The 16,233-nt window shown below is 42.6% G+C and overlaps 1 protein-coding gene across 1 annotated transcript; it reads right to left on the bottom strand.

The window, feature by feature from the left end:
* Positions 1–1,309: 1,309 nt before the first annotated feature.
* ATP6V1E2 (ATPase H+ transporting V1 subunit E2) lies at positions 1,310–8,511 on the bottom strand. Its single transcript, XM_002812064.4, has 2 exons — positions 8,455–8,511; positions 1,310–2,281 (listed from the first exon to the last, which is right to left on the bottom strand). Exon 2 carries the CDS (start codon positions 2,178–2,180, stop codon positions 1,500–1,502), a length of 681 nt encoding a protein of 226 aa, XP_002812110.2. The 5' UTR covers positions 2,181–2,281; positions 8,455–8,511; the 3' UTR covers positions 1,310–1,499.
* Between the last annotated feature and the right edge of the window lie 7,722 nt (positions 8,512–16,233).

Below are 16,233 nucleotides of genomic sequence, written 5' to 3'. Positions count from 1 at the left end.
AAAGAAGAAGAAGAAAAGTAAAGAAAATGTGAGATCCTTTGTTCAAAAAGCAGGAAAGAAGTGCCATGAATGGCACTAAAATATAAAGCTTTTTCCTTTCTTCTGTAGTTTTTTCTTGACTTTTCATAGTGTTTATTTGCTATTTAATGTCTTCTTAAGCGAAGAAAATTTAAATTATTAGCATGAATTCTACCATTTACTTTTCTATTGTGCAGTGCCTATATGCCAAGTCACCAAAATTATACAATCTGTATTTCTTGGCTCCTCCCAGAAGGTGCCTCACACTGGCCAGAAGAGATGCATCCAAGTTCCCCCAGGCACTGAGCTGTCCAAGGGAGGACCCTGCCAGGCACAGAGATACTTTGCAGGCCAAGTGCAGACATTTACAAGCTCCTGAGGGTCCTGTCCTAAGACTCTGGTGCAGCAAGTTTGGCAGTGGTTGGGTCCCCCTTCCCACTAGCCACCACTGTGGGCCTGGGCCAGGATCAGGGAAGATGAGCTGGCATCTCTCCTTCCAGTGGTCTGGCTGCCCTATAGCGGATAGGTAACTCCTAGGGTCTTTAAACCTCTACACCAGGACGGGCTCAGTATCTGGTGGGTAAGACTCACCCTTTCCCCCAAGTTGTCTACTGAATATGCTATGGAGCTGCCAGCCTTGGGCAGAGATTTCTGGCCCTGAAACTCCACAGAGCATGAAACCCCATTCTGACCCTCCCTGCAGGTACACCAGGCCCCCGCCAGGGGCAGAGGGAAGCAATGCTTACTGGGTGAGGTGGAGGAAGGCTGGGCCTCAGGGCACCAGGGGACTGGGAATTGGTTGGCCAACAACCCATCCCAAGAAGGTGGGTAGGCTTTGGGAGTCAGTACCATGTGTGAGCCAAGGCTCCAAACCCCTGGCACATGCCCCAATGTTCCATCAAGCATCCCTTACAAAGCATACATCCAAAGTTGAAATTAGGAATTTCAGGGCAGGAAATACAGATCACTAAACCCCAGGTGCTGGGCCCTTCTGAGCATGCGCCCCTGTGTGACTGTGCTGGTTGGATGCCCATGAAGTTGGTTCTGAACATGTGAGGAAGACCTCTAGACCTCATTAAATAGCATAAGTTTGGGTACTGAAGCTGAAACAAAAGAAAAACACACTTCATATGCACATTAAACTAGAGCACCCAGAACCACAGGCCAAGAACACTATTCACATCTCACACATTCACCACCTGAGGCTAAGCTGAAAAGCAGATGTCATCACTCCCCTTATCCCAGACTGCAGAATGGACCAGAAGCTGTGGCACGTATGGATGAATTGGAATTTGAATTCTGAGCATTAATTTGGGCTTTATTTCAAAGTTAACACTTTAGCTATCCAAAGGGTATTTCATGAAGAAAAACAGAACAATATCAGAGCATCAAAGAGGAGGAAACACTACTGGTTTCTTTTCCCCAAAAAACTTAAACTTTTATGGTTTAGTGGTTCAACACTAGCTTCATTTCCCAGAGGCTTATATAAAGAACTTTCTGTTGGCGTTAGCACCAAACAAGGCCATTCGTATTTCTGGCATCTTTTGCTTGGCTGAGAGATCCAGTCGGCTTTCCAAGGTATTTGAAACCTTTATTCTCTGATTGCCACTGTAGACCTCCACACCTCCAGCTGCATTCACAGCCAGGTATGACTCTTGATCAATCTGGACCTCCACATGTTTTTGGGAAATTGTCATGTACTTGGGGATGGCTTTTTGCACAGCAGCCTCCACTAGGAGGAGGTCCTGTGGCCGGCAGCGCACAATCATCACAGGTTCCAGCAGTCGGAGCAGACCCTGGAGCACCAGTTTATCCAGCAGCCCCTGGTAGACCTCTGGGTCCTCCACAATCCTGCTGAGTCTCAGCTTCGCCTCACTGAGCAAATCTGAGATGAGGTCATTTCGGGCTCTCAGGACTTTCAGCCTCGCCTGATTCCTCATGGTGGACATCAGGATTTTCTTCTGTTGCTCTATTTGCTTCTCCTTTTTCTCATAATACTCCATAATCTTCAGTCGTTGGGTTTGCATGAGGCGTCCTTTCTCAATGTTAAACTCTTCCTCAGCCTTGGCATCGATTTCCTCGGCTTTCTCATGGGCTTCCTGCTCAATGAAAGCCATCATGTGCTTAATCTGCTTTTTCACATCGACATCACTCAGGGCCATGGCTGCTCTCGGAGGGGACGGCAGAGAGGGACCTGGTATACCGTTTGGCTCCTTTGACTTAGGACAATTTCAGGAGTGTCCCTGGAGTTCCACTTTCTCAGCTATACCAGTGAACAAGAGGATGAAAGAGAAAGTCAGAGGCTATAGAGGAGGATTGCAGAGACCGTATATATACCCCTCACTTCACAGATGAGGAAACTGAGGTTCAGAGAGGGAACACAATTTATCCAAGGTTATACTCTAGAAGAACAGAGACTTGAACCTAGATCTCCAGAATTCCACCCCTGCTACACTCACTATCATTGTCATCAAATAATAATGAGGCAGTTAGGGCAGACCTAGTCCAGAAGTTCTCTACACAGCAGTGGCCTAAGACTCAGATAGCAAGCCAACAGAATGGAAACACCAAATTAATACATAAATGGAAAGCATATCCACACTTTGGGATCAGGAGGGTTGGGGAAAGTCTTAAGAAACTCATGGTCAGCCAGGATTTAATCCAGAAAGGAATTATTCCAGCCAGGATTTAATCCAGCCAGGATTTAATCCTTCCTGGAGGTAGGAGGGTTGTAAGAACCTTCTACAGAGAAAAAGGAGTACTACTAAACAGAAAATGGCACCTTGGAGAGATGAGACTTGCTTTGTAACCTAACGAGATCCATCCTAAAGAATGTTCCATGTGCACTTGAGGAGAATGTGTATTCTGCTGCTGTTGGGTGGAATGTTCTGCATATATGTCTGTAAGGTCCATTTGGTCTATAGCATTGTTCAAGTTCTCTGTTTCTTTACTGATTTTCTGTCTGCATATTCTATCCATTATCTATTCACTTCCCAGAAGCTTATATTTAAAAACTTTATGGCCGAGCGCAGTGGCTCACGCCTGTAATCCCAGCACGTTGGGAGGCCGAGACGGGTGGATCACGAGGTCATGAGATCAAGACCATCCTGGCCAACATGGTGAAACCCCGTCTCTACTAAAATACAAAAAAATTAGCCAGGCATGGTGGCACATGCCTGTAGTCCCAGCTACTCAGGAGGCTGAGGCAGGGGAATTGCTTGAACCCAGGAGGCAGAGGTTGCAGTGAGCTGAGATCACGCCACTGCACTCGAGCCTGGTGACACAGCAAGACTCCATCCATTTCAAAAACAACAACAACAACAATAACAACAAAACACTTTATATACTTTATATAAGCCTAGACCTCCCCACTTCCCTAGAGCTTATATAAGGGAAGGGGAAGAGATTGAAGGTGGTCTTTTTACTAGAAGTGGTTTCCAAACCCGGATGTATATCTGAACCACTTGGAGGATCTTTAAGAAATATAGCTTTTAGTGTGGTGACTCATGCCTGTAATCCCAGCACTTTGGGAGGCCGAGGTGGGTGGATCAATTGAGGTCAATAGTTCAAGACCAGCCTGGCCAACATGGTGAAATCCCATCTCTACTAAAAATACAAAAATTAGCTGGGCGTGGTGGCGGGTGCCTGTAATCCCAGCTACTCAGGGGGCTGAGGCAGGAGAATCGCTTGAACCCGGGAGGTGGAGATTCCAGTGAGCTGAACTCATGCTATTGCAGTCCAGCTTGGGTGACAAGAGTGAGACTCTGTCTCAAAAAAATAAATAAATAAAAAGAAAAAAGAAAAAAGAAAAAAAGAAATATACCTTTTAAGGCCCCAACCCTATACCTACTGAATCAGAATCTCTGCCAGTAAGGTCTGGGAATCCATATCTTTAAAAGGTTCCCTGGGATGCTCAACAAGCCCAGGAAAATGATGTATGAACAAAATGAGAATATCAAAAAAGATATAGAAAATATGAAAAAGAAACAAACAAATTTTGGAGCTGAAGAATACCATAACTGAACTGAAAAAATTCACTAGAGGAGTTCAACAGGAAAAGATCAGTGAACTTGAAGATATAACATTTGAAATTATCCAGTCAAAAGAGCAAAAAGAAAAGAAGAATGAGAGAGAGTAAAGAAAGCCTAAGAGACTTATGGGGCATCATCAAGCAGACCAATATATGCATTATGGGAGTCTCAAAAGAAGGCTGGGAAAAAAGGATAGAAAGTTTTAAAAGAAATAATGGCCAAAAACTTCTCAAATCTGGGGAGGGAAATGTCTATCCAGATTCAAGAAGTCTAATGGACTCCAACTAAGATAAACCCAAAAAAGTCCTTATCAAGACACATTATAATCAAATTGTCAAAAGTCAAAGACAGAAAGAGAAAAGAGTCTCATCACATATAAGGGAGCTTCCATAAGACTACCAGTGGATTTCTCAGTAGATATCTTGTAGTACAGGAAAGAGTAAGATGATATATTCAAAGAGCTGAAAAAAAAAAAACCCTGCTAATCAAGAATACTATATTTCAAAAAACTGTCCTTCGAAAATGAAAGAAAACTAAAGATTTTGCTAGATAAACAAAAGCTGAGGAAGTTCATCACCACTAGACCTACCTTACAAGATATACTAAAGGGAATCCTTCTATTTGAAACAGAAGGCCACTAGACAGCATATGAAAGTATAAAGCTCACTAGTAAAGATAAAGATATTGGCAAATACAGAATACTGTAATACTGTAGTGGTGGTATGTAAATCACTTTTAATTCTGGTATAGAAGTTAAAAGGCAAAAGTATAAAAAGTAACTATAACTATAAAAATATGTTAACGGATACATAATATAAAAAGATGCAATTTGTGACATAAATAACAATGTTGGGGGGGTAAAAAAAGAGTTTTTGTTGTGATTGAAGTTAATTCATCAGCTTAAAATAGACAGTTAAAATTATAACATGTTTCATGTTAGCCCACAGTTACTACAAAGAAAATACCTATGGAAGTTACACAAAAGAAAATGTGAAAAGAATTGAAGTATGTTGCCACCAGGGGTTGGGGGCAGGTGTGGGGGAGTCAAACACAAGGAAGATAGCGAGAGAGGAAAAGAGAGACAAAAAGCTGTGAGACAAAAAAAACACACACACACACACATACACAAAAACAGTTAACAAATAGCAACAGTCTTTCTCTATCAGTAATTACTTTAAATATAAATGGATTAAATGTTCCAATGAAAAGATATAGAGTGGCCGAATGGATTAACAAAATAAACAAGATCTTACTATTTGCTGTCTACAAGAGACTAATTTTAGAAATTAAGGACGCACATAGGCTGAAGGTGAAAGGATGGAAAAATATATTCCATGCAAAAGTAACAAGACAGGGCAGGGGTGGCCATACTGATGTCAGACAAAATAGACTTTAAGTCAAGAACTGTCACAAGAGACAAAGACATTATATAATGATAAAAGAGTCAATTCACCTGGAAGATAGAACACTTATATATGTACCCAACATCAGCGCACCCAAATATATGAAGCAAGCATTGACAGAACCAAAGGAAGAAATAGACAGCAATACAATAATAGTAGGAGATTTCAATACCCTACTGTCAAAATGGAGAGAATATTCAGACAGAAAATCAGTAAAGAAGCAGAGAACCTGAACAACACCATAGACCAAATGGACCTTACAGACATATATGCAGAGCATTCCACCCAACAGCAGCACAATACACATTCTTCTCAAGTGCACATGGAACAGTCTTTAGGACAGATCACATGTTAGGTTATAAAACAAATCTCAATAAATTTAAGAAGATTGAAATCACACCAGGTATGTTTTCAACTGTATGGAATGAAACTGGAAATCAATAGCCGAAGGAAAATTAGAAAATTCACACATATGTGGAAATCAAGCAACATATTTTTGAACAACCAAGGGTTAAAGAATAAGTCAGGCTGGGTGCAGTGGCTCATGCCTATAATCCCAACACTTTGGGAGGCTGAAGCAGGAATCGCTTGAACCTGGTAGTTCGAGGCTGTAATAAGCTAACGAGGTGCCAGTGCACTCCAGTCTGGGCAACAAAATGAGACCCTGTCTCTAAAAAACAATTTTTAAAGAATAAGTCAAAAAGAAAACTAGAACATATCTTGAGACCAAATGAAAATGAAACTACAACATACCAAAACTTATGAGATGCAGCAAAAGCAATTCTGAGGAAAGTTTATAGTAGTAACCTCTATATTAAAAAAAAAAAAATCTCTCAAATAAGTTACCTAACTTTATACCTCAAGGAACTAGAGTACTTGTTTACCGAAAACTATAAAACATTGCTGAAAGAAGTTAAAAACAAATAAATGGAAAGACATCCCATGTTCATATGTTGGAAGAACTAATATTGTTAAAATGTCCATACTAACCAAAATGATCCACAGATTCTGTGCAATCCCTATCAAAATCCTGATGCTGTATTTTGCAGAAATAGGGTGAGAGAATTTTAAAATTCATATGGAATCACAAAGGACCCCAAATAGCCAAAAACAATCTTGAGAAAGAACAACAAAGCTAGGGGTCTCACACTTCCTGACTTCAAAATATACTACAAAGTTATAGTAATTAAAACAGTATGGTACTGGCATAAAGCTAGATACATAGACCAATGGAAAAGAATGAAGAGCCCAGAAATAAACCCTACATTTACAATCTAATGATCATCAATAAGGGTGACAAGACTACATAATGGGGGAAAGATAGTCTCTTCAATAAATGGTGTTGGGAAAACTAGATATCCACATGCAAAAGAATGAAATTGGACCCTTATTTTAAGCATACACAAAAATCAACTAAAAATTGATTGAAGACTTAAATATACGGCCTGAAACAATAAAATTCCTAGAAAGAAACAAACGGGAAAAGCTTCATAACATTGGTCTTGCCGATGATTTCTTGGATATGACACAGAAAGCACAGACAACAAAAGCAAAAATAGACAAATGAGACTGCATAAAATTTAAAAGCGTCTGTGCAGCAAATCAAACAATCCACAGAGTGAAAAGGTTACCAATGGAATGGGAAAAATATTTGCAAACCGTATATCTCGTAAGAAGTTAATATCCAGAATACATAAGGAACTTTTACAACTCAAAGCAAAAGCAACAACAACAACAAACTTGATTTTGAAATGGGCAAAACAACTGAGTAGACATTTCTCCAAAGAAGACATACAAAGGCCAACAGGCGTAGGAAAACATCATGTGCTCAACATCAATCATCAAGGAAATGCAAAGCAAAAGCACAATGAGATATCACTTTACTCCTGACAGGACGGTCATTATTTTTTAAAAAAGAAGAAAGAAAAAGAAAATAACAAGTGTTGGCAAGGATGTGCAGAAACTGGAACTCCTGTGCACTGGGTTGGTGGGAATGTAAAATGATGCAGCTGCTATGGAACACAGTATGGTGGTTATTCAACAAGTTAAAAATAGAATTACCATGTAATCCAGCGATCCCACTTCTGGGTATTTATTCAAAAGAACTGAAAATAGAATCTTGAAGAAATGTTTGCACACCAATGTTCAGGGGAGCGTTATTCAAAATAGCCAAGAGGTAGAAACAATCTACATGCTTATTGATGGATGGATAAAGACAATGTGGTGTATACATAAAATGGAATATTATAAAGCCTTAAAAAGGAAGAAAATCCTGTCACGTGTTACAACATAGATGGACTTTGAGGACATAATTCTAAGTAAAATAAGCCCATCATAGAAGATTAAATACTGCATGATTCCACTTATGGGATATCTAAAGTAGTCAAACTCATGGAACCAGGAAATATTAACAGAATGACAGTTTCCAGGGGTGGGGGTAGGGGAAATGGGGTTCTGTTCAATGGGTGTAGTTTTCGTGATGCAAGATGAAAAAGTTCTAGAGACCTACTGTACAGTAATGTACATACAGTTAACAGTACTGTACCATACTCTTGAACATTTGTTACACACACACACACACAACACACACACACACACACACAAATGCTATCCCAGAAACCTGTACCACTTACCAAGCTTGGTGGAAAAAACCACCCAGTGTTTGTGACAAAGACCAAGCCCTTGGGTTCAACCTTACAAAATGTCATTGGAAGTCAGAAAGAAAATTTATTTAGCCCATCCACTCCTCATTACTTTAGGATGTACTTTTTTAAAAAACCTGCATTTTTGTAACTACAGCAAAAGCATTTTCTGCTCCTAAATAAGACAAGTCAATAGTGTGCGTGTGTGCGTGTGTGTATGTGTGTGTTTTAAGGCTCCCCGGGTAACCCTGATGCTGACCAGCTTTAGGAACCACTGTCAATGAAAGCAGAGAGAGTACAAGGTCCATGAAGCCCCAGGTTACATGTATATAGGAAGAAATACATCAGGTGAAGCCTTACCAGTCCCTGCCAGGGGCCTGCCTTTGCTCTGGCGTTGGGAGTCTGCACACAGAATGTGGAACTTGGAATGCACGCTGGAACCTGGCACTGTTGCTTCCTTCTTTGTACAGATGACCCTTGCAGTCTGACCAGGCAGCTTGAATCCAAAGAGCCAGGCTGTCACTGGGGAAGGCTGGCCAAGTCTGCCAAGAGGAGGCTAAAAGGGATTTCCTTGGCACCCAGGCCCATGACAGGGGTTATCCTTGCACACTCAGAATTTCAGTTAAGTTGGCACATGGTAGCCTTTAGCTCTGGGGTGGGCTCACCTTAACAGGTATGCATGGGGACCCAGGCAACCAGTTTGCTAATTTACTAATGAAAAATACAGCTGTCATGTTGGTGGATCATGGCCTCCTTTCCCTCTATGTGAGTTGCACGTGAAGCCAAATCTGAAGGTTGTTTAATAAGAAACCAGCACAAGCAAAATTCACCAGATGGTCTTTAAGAGAGCCACACCCACAACAGGGGATGCTGTGTTCCAGCTCATGAGGGAGGACATCCTCTTCATGCCCAGACAGGGCCTAATGGGCATCGCCAGCTTCCACGGCATTGGCGTGGGCTCTGCAGTCAGACTGCCGGAATTCAGATCCTGGTTCTGCACTTACCATTTGTATGACTTTGGCAAAGTAGTATACCCCTCAAGCCCTCAGTTTCTTCATCTGTGTAATAAAAATAATAGCAGCCACATACTGGATTATTGTAAGGATTAAATGAAAGAAGTGAGACGTTTAACACAATGCTAGGCATGGTTAATCTTCATGTCTGGTAGTTGTTATTATCACTACTACTATTATTACTGTCCTCGTCTCCTCTGATTTAGGCCTCACTCTTCATCATAGTTGTTCTGTGTGTACAGGATACCTATGAATGATTAGGTTTCCACTCACTAAAGTGGAAAGATATTCTAGTCTTGCCTCTTTGTAATAAACTTAGCAGCCCTGCCTGGAGTTAGTGACCCTCCTCTCCACAACACTTCATGGTACCTTTGCCCACAGTCTCAGGTGACCAGCCATATCCTTTGTGATGGTGGTGGAAGTTCCTGAATCCCAGGGCTCTGAACTGGGGATGAGGTGGAGTCATCTCACAGCCTGTCACACATCCTTGTGCCTGTATCTGCAGTCCTGAGTTCTCGTGTCCCCTCCCTGCACCCCCACTTCTAAATAGCTCATTAGTGCTGGGATGTGAAGGCAGCTGCAGGGTGGGGCAGGGTTAAAAGGCAGGGATTGAGCAAGTGCCTCTGCAGGAATGCGTGTGCCCATGTAATGTGTCTAGCAGATGTAACTTCCGGTCTGTCTGGGATGGAGATTATGAGCCCACATGGGCCTGTGACTTGAGCAAAACAACAAAACAAACCAAGAAATGTGAAATGCACATGCCTGTCCTTACATGAGGGCTCAGACACTTCTACCCTGCTGAAGCAGGCGGATGCTGTAAGTGGCACCCACTCCGCCTGTGCTGGGGACAGCAGAAAGGGCCCTCCAAGCCAGACTTGGCTCTCGTGAACCCTTCACTACTGGGGCCTCCCCCCAAAACAGCCACAGTCCCACTTAACAGCTGTGGCTCACGCTGCTGTCTTGGCTATAATGCTTCCCTCCACTTAACAAATCCTGCCCATATATTCAGGCCCAGTTTAAGCCCCACCACTCCTTAATCTCTGGACTCCTCCTCCAAATGACAGCATGGTCTGTTTTCCAGATACAGTTCACAGCTGGATTTGGTGTTTGTTTTTCCAGTTATTTTTGCTTCCTCTAGGAAACTTCTTTGAAAACGAGACTCTCCTTCCCTAGCAGGGGCTGGGTGCAGATAGGTGTTCCTTTAACGTGGATTGATTGGATTAAGGGCTTGGGGATGGAAGGGAGGATTTTTTTTTTTTACCTTTTTCAAAATTGTGAAATACAAAATGCAGTCAGACAAGTACATAAAATGGCAATGTCTGGCTCAATGAATATTACGAGGCAAATATCCTGTAACCACCATCCAGATCAAGAGAACATTACCAGCATCCCAGAAGCCTCTCCATATGACCTTTGGGAAGCAGACGTTTCCAAACTGGTGATTGTATATTCATGGGCGTGGGAAAGGTCTTTATTTCATTTTTAGAAATGGGTCTCACCATTTTGCTGAGGCCGATATCAAATTCTTGGGCTCAAGCAATCCTCCCACCTTGGCCTCCCAAAGGGCTGGGATTATGGCCATGGGCTACCATGCCTGGCCTGGGAAGGATCTTTAGAGGAAGTGTGAGCTGGGAAATCTCTTCTCGGGCCCTTGCCTACATGAGCTTGTGAGCATCTTGGGGAAGTACCAAATCCACAGCACCATGAGAGGGAGGAGGCAGCCGCAGGGAGTGCTTGGTGGGCAAAATGTGTCTGTCAACCTGGAGCCCTGCCCAGACCCTGAAGCAACTGTTCTTCATTCCAGCTGGGATTTGTAAGCAAATCTGAGGTCAGATGTGTCTGGGTGTGTGCTTCCCACCCCTAGCCAAAAGGGAAGCAAGACCAAACGTGGGCCTCCAGACACTTAGAGATTGCAGACTGAGGAAGGAGGAGAACGGGCTTTCCAGAGCTTGGAGCACAGGGCAACTTACTGGGCCCAGGAAGTGGGTGAGAAAATGTAGAGGAGTAATGACTCCTTTGGGGGATTTTAAATATTGAGTATGTGGGAAGTGGGGCATCCCCTCTTCTGTCTTTCTTTCTTTTCTTTTTCTTTGAGACAGAGTCTCACTCTGTCACCCAGACTGGAGTGCAGTGGTGCGATCTTGGCTCACTGCAACCTCTGCCTCCTGGGTTCAAGCAATTCTCCTGCCTTAGCCTCCCGAGGAGCTGGGACTACAGGCGCGTGCCACCACGCCCGGCTAATTTTTTATATTTTTAGTAGAGGTGGAGTTTCACCATGTTAGCCAGGATGGTCTCGATCTCCTGACCTCATGATCCACCCGCCTCAGCCTCCCAAAGTGCTGGGATTACAGGTGTAAGCCACTGTGCCAGGCCCTGTCTTTCAAAAAGTATTTTTTGGCTGGGTGAGGTGGCTTATGCCTGTAATCCCAACACTTTGGGAGGCAGAGGTAGAGGACTGCTTGAGCCCAGGAGTTCAAGACCAGCCTGAGCATCATAGTGGGACCACATCTCTACAATTTTTTTTTTTTATTAGCCAGGAATGATGGTGTGCGCCTGTGGTCCTAGCTACTTGGGAGGCTGAAGTGGGAGGATTGCTTGAGAGGTCGCGGTTGCAGTGAACCAAGATCGTGCCATTGCACTCCAGCCTAGGCAACAGACCGAGACTCTGTCTCCAAAAAAAAAAAAAAAAAAGGATAATGGCAGAACGTGCAGGTTTGTTACATAGGTATACATGTGTCATGGTGGTTTGCTGCACTTATTGACCCATCCTCTAAGTTTCCTCCCCTCACCCCCACCCCCTAAAAAGCCCTGGTGTGTGATGTTCCCCTCCCTGTGTCCATGTGTTCTCAATGTTCAACTCCCATTTATGAGTGAGAACATGCAGTGTTTGGTTTTCTATTCCTGCATTACTTTGCTGAGGATGATGGCTTCCAGCTTCATCCATGTCCCTGCAAAGGACATGATCTCATTCCTTTTTATGGCTGCATAGTATTCCATAGCGTGTATGTACTACATTTTCTTTATCCAATCTATCACTGATGGGCATTTGGGTTGGTTCCAAGTCTTTGCTTTATAATTGGTGCTGCAGTAAACATACATATGCATGTGTCTTTATAGTAGAATGATTTATAATCTTTTGGGTATATACCCAGTAATTGGATTGCTGGGTCAAATGCTATTTCTGGTTCTAGATCCTTGAGGAATTGCCACACTATCTTCTTACAATGGTTGAACTAATTGACATTCCCACCAACAGTGTAAAAGTGTTCCTATTTCTCTACGGCCTCACCAGCATCTATTGTTTCCTGACTTTTTAATAATTGCCATTCTGACTGGTGTGAGATGGTATCTCATTGTGGTTTTGATTTGCATTTCTTTGAAGATCAGTGATATTGAGCTTTTTTTCATATGTTCGTTGGCCATGTAAATGTCTTCTTTTGAGAAATGTCTGTTTATATCCTTTGCCCACTTTTTGATGGTTTTTTTTAATTGTAAATATGTTTAAGTTTCTCGTAAATTCTGGATATTAGACCTTTGTCAGATGAGTAGATTGAAAAAATTTTCTCCCATTCTGTAGGTTGCCTGTTCACTCATGATTGTTTCTTTTGCTTTGCAGAAGCTCTTTAGTTTAATTAGATCCCATTTGTGAATTTTGGCTTTTGTTGCAATTGCTTTTGGCATTTTTGTCATGAAGTCTTTGCCCATTCCTATGTTCTAAATTGTATTGCCTAGGTTTTCTTCTAGGGTTTTTATGGTTTGGGGTTTTACATTTAAGTCTTTAATCCATCTCAAGTTAATTTTTACATAAGGTGTAAGGAAGGGGTCCAGTTTCAGTTTTCTGCATATGGCTAGTCAGTTTTCCCAGCATCACTTACTGAATAGGAGATCCTTTCCCCATTGCTTGTTTTTGTCAGGTTTTTTGAAGATCAGATGGTTGTAGATGTGCAATGTTATTTCTGAGGTCTCTGCTCCATTGGCCTATATGTCTGTTTTGGTACCAGTACCATGCTGTTTTGGTTACTATAGCCTTGTAGTATAGTTTGAAGTCAGGTAGTGTGATGCCTCCAGCTTGGTTCTTTTTGCTTAGGATTGTCTTGGCTATATGGGGTCGTCTTTGATTCCATATAAAATTTAAAATAGTTTTTTTTAAAATTCTGTGAAGAATGTCAATGGTAGTTTAATGGGAATAGCACTGAATCTATAAATTACTTTGGGCAGTATGGCCATTTTCATGATATTGATTCTTCCTATCCATGAGGATGGAATGTTTTTCCATTTGTTTGTGTCCTCTCTTATTCCTTGAGCAGTGATTTGTAGTTTTCCTTGAAGAGGTCCTTCACATCCCTTGTTGGCTGTGTTCCTAGGTATTTTATTCTCTTTGTAGCAATTGTGAATGGCAGTTCATTCATGATTTGGCTCTCTGCTTGCCTATTGTTGGTGTAAAGGAATACTTGTGTTTTTGCACATTGATTTTGTATCCTGAGACTTTGCTGAAGTTGCTTATCAGTTCGAGAAGTTTTTGGGCTGAGATGATGGGGTTTTGTAAATATAAAATCATGTCGTCTGCAAACAGAGGCAACTCGACTTCCTCTCTTCCTATTTGAATACATTTTTTAATGTGTTGTTGACCTGAAGATGTTTAAACCAGGTAGGGGATGGTTTGAGACCTTCCATGGGTAACAACAGAACACCAATAGGGAGGGAGGGAAATGAAGATAAATGAAAGAACATAAGGCAATTTAGGAAAACTCAGACAAGAAAATGAGGTTTCAGGGCACATCAACATAGTACCTTAACTTGGAGGCAAGTCACCTGGAAAATGTAGAAAGTTGGTAGTATTTATTAAGCAGAATTTATCCAAATAGACAAAAATCAATCACATCTTTATGGAGACCCAACTTTAAGCAATGCCTTGTGGTTTCAGAGAGGGCCCTGGTTTAAAATTGGAGAAAAGTATCTGGTACTCAAAATGGGATGGGATAAGGGGCAGGAAAGGACACAGCCGGAGTGACTGCAGACTTCAGCAGAGGTAGCAGCCCTGTGGGCAAGGGGCCAGTCAGGGAGCAAGTAGTAAGGATGGGCGCTGAGAGATGGACCGTCATCGTAAGCAGAAAGAAAGACACTAGATGGGGAGAACACTGCAGGCAAAGGCCTGCTGGTGGAAAGGGGTCTGAGGTCTGGGTGTGGAGAGCAGGTGGGTTTGGCAGTAGCCAAGAGACTTGCAGAGGACAATGTCTAGAAAGATGCTGGGGTACAACTGGGAAAGGGTGGAAATGTCTGCCTGAGAGTTGGGGCATTATGCAAAAGAGCCCATCAAAGGCTTCTTAGCAGGGCTGTACCTTTGCCAAACCTGGGCTCAGGAAGATCAGCCTGGGGGTGGTTGGGGCAGGAGTCTTGGACTATATGCCAAAAGCCAGAGGGAGCCTGTACACAGTGAGGGCCAGGACACAAGACAAGGCATCGCGAGTGGAAGGAAGAGATGTGGCCCACGAGCTGTTGGGTGTCAGGTCTGAGGACTCGGCCTCTGGCCACACAGAACAGAGCAGCTCAGCTTGGGGTGAGGGTGTGAGAAAGCAGGGACAGGCACCCTGCTCCCTTGCGAACAAGCTTGGGAGAGAAGGCAAGGGCGACAGAGTTCATTTGGTCTGGAAGTAACAGGAGACACCTGCAGAGAAAATCAGAAGGGCCTGAAAATCTTCATCTCCGCTTCAGTTGCTGACGAGTAAGGAGGGGCCACATAGAGTTTTATTCCAAGAACTCCACTCACACTGGCAAAGCAGGCTTTGGTCAGGACTGGAGAAAGCTAATGCCTACAGGCAGGGGAAGAAACCTTTCTCCCAAAATAATTTACATGAAGAATTCACAACTGAATTTCTCCTTCTAAAACATCTGCAGGCAGGTTACTTCAAAGCAGTCAGGTTCTCCCCAAGAGTCATTTGCTTCAAAGCTGCATATCTAGAAGTTTCCAGTAGCAGTTTCTCCAAAAAGGAAAGCCCTTCGTTTCCATCCCTGTCCAAAGGGGCAAATACTTCCCCGGTCTGTTGCCTTAGAAAATGTGGACTAGGATGTCATAAGATCTGATTTTTTAGAGAAGTTGGAAATCCTATTTTAAAAGTGAAACCTATCTTTTTTGTTTTATTGTGGTAAAATGTACATAACAAATTTTGCCATTTAACCAGTTTTAAGTGTACATTATTTTTTATTATTATTATTTTGAGACGGAGTTTCACTCTTGTTGCCCAGGCTGGAGTGAGGTGGTGTGATCTCGGCTCACTACAACCTCCGCCTCCTGGCTTCAAGTAATTCTTGTGCCTCAGCCTCCCGAGTAGCTGGGACTACAGGCGTGCATCACCACACCTGGCTAATTATGTATTTTTAGTAGAAATGGGTTTTCACCATGTTGGCCAGACTGGTCTCGAACTCCTGACCTCCAGTGTTCCACCTGCCTCAGCCTCCCAAGTGCTGGGATTACAGGTGTGAACCACCACACCCTGCCTTTTTAAGTGTACATTTATGTAGCATTAAGAATATTCACATGGTTTTGCAACTATCACCACCATCCATCTCCAGAACTTTTTCGTCTTCCCACATACTCTTCCCCAAGTAACTGTTGGCAACCACCATTCTACTTCCTGTCTCTGTGAATTTGAGTACTCCAGGTACCTCATATAAATAGAATCATAATATTTGTCCTTCCTTGGCTGGCTTATTTCACTTAGTATGGTGTGTTTAGGATTCCCCATGTTGTAGCACAGGTCAGAATTTCCTTCGTTTTTATGGCTGGATATTTCATTGTGTGTATATACCACATTTTGTCTATTCATCCATTCATAGAGACTTGGGGTGCTCTCCTTTCTTGGCTGTTGTGAATAATGCTGCTATGAACATGGATATATAAATATCTGTTCAAAGACCTGCTTTCACTTCTTTGGGGCATATGCCTAGAAGTGGAATTGCTGGATCATATAGTAGTTCTAAGCTCAGTGTTTTGAGGAACGTCCGCGCCATTTTCCCCAGCAGCCGCACTATTTTACAGTTCACAGCAATGCACATGGGTTCCCATGTTTCCACATCTTTGCCAGTACTTGCTGTTTTCTGGTTTTGTTTTTGTTTTTTTCTTTCTTTT

Source organism: Pongo abelii, chromosome 12 (assembly GCF_028885655.2).
Source record: "Pongo abelii isolate AG06213 chromosome 12, NHGRI_mPonAbe1-v2.0_pri, whole genome shotgun sequence".
Lineage (NCBI taxonomy): Eukaryota > Metazoa > Chordata > Mammalia > Primates > Hominidae > Pongo > Pongo abelii.
This window is presented reverse-complemented; position numbering and strand designations above follow the sequence as displayed.

Excerpts from the sequence above, each read along its gene's own strand:
- ATP6V1E2 (XM_002812064.4), bottom strand. The coding sequence starts at position 2,180 with ATGGCCCTGAGTGATGTCGATGTGAAAAAGCAGATTAAGCACATGATG.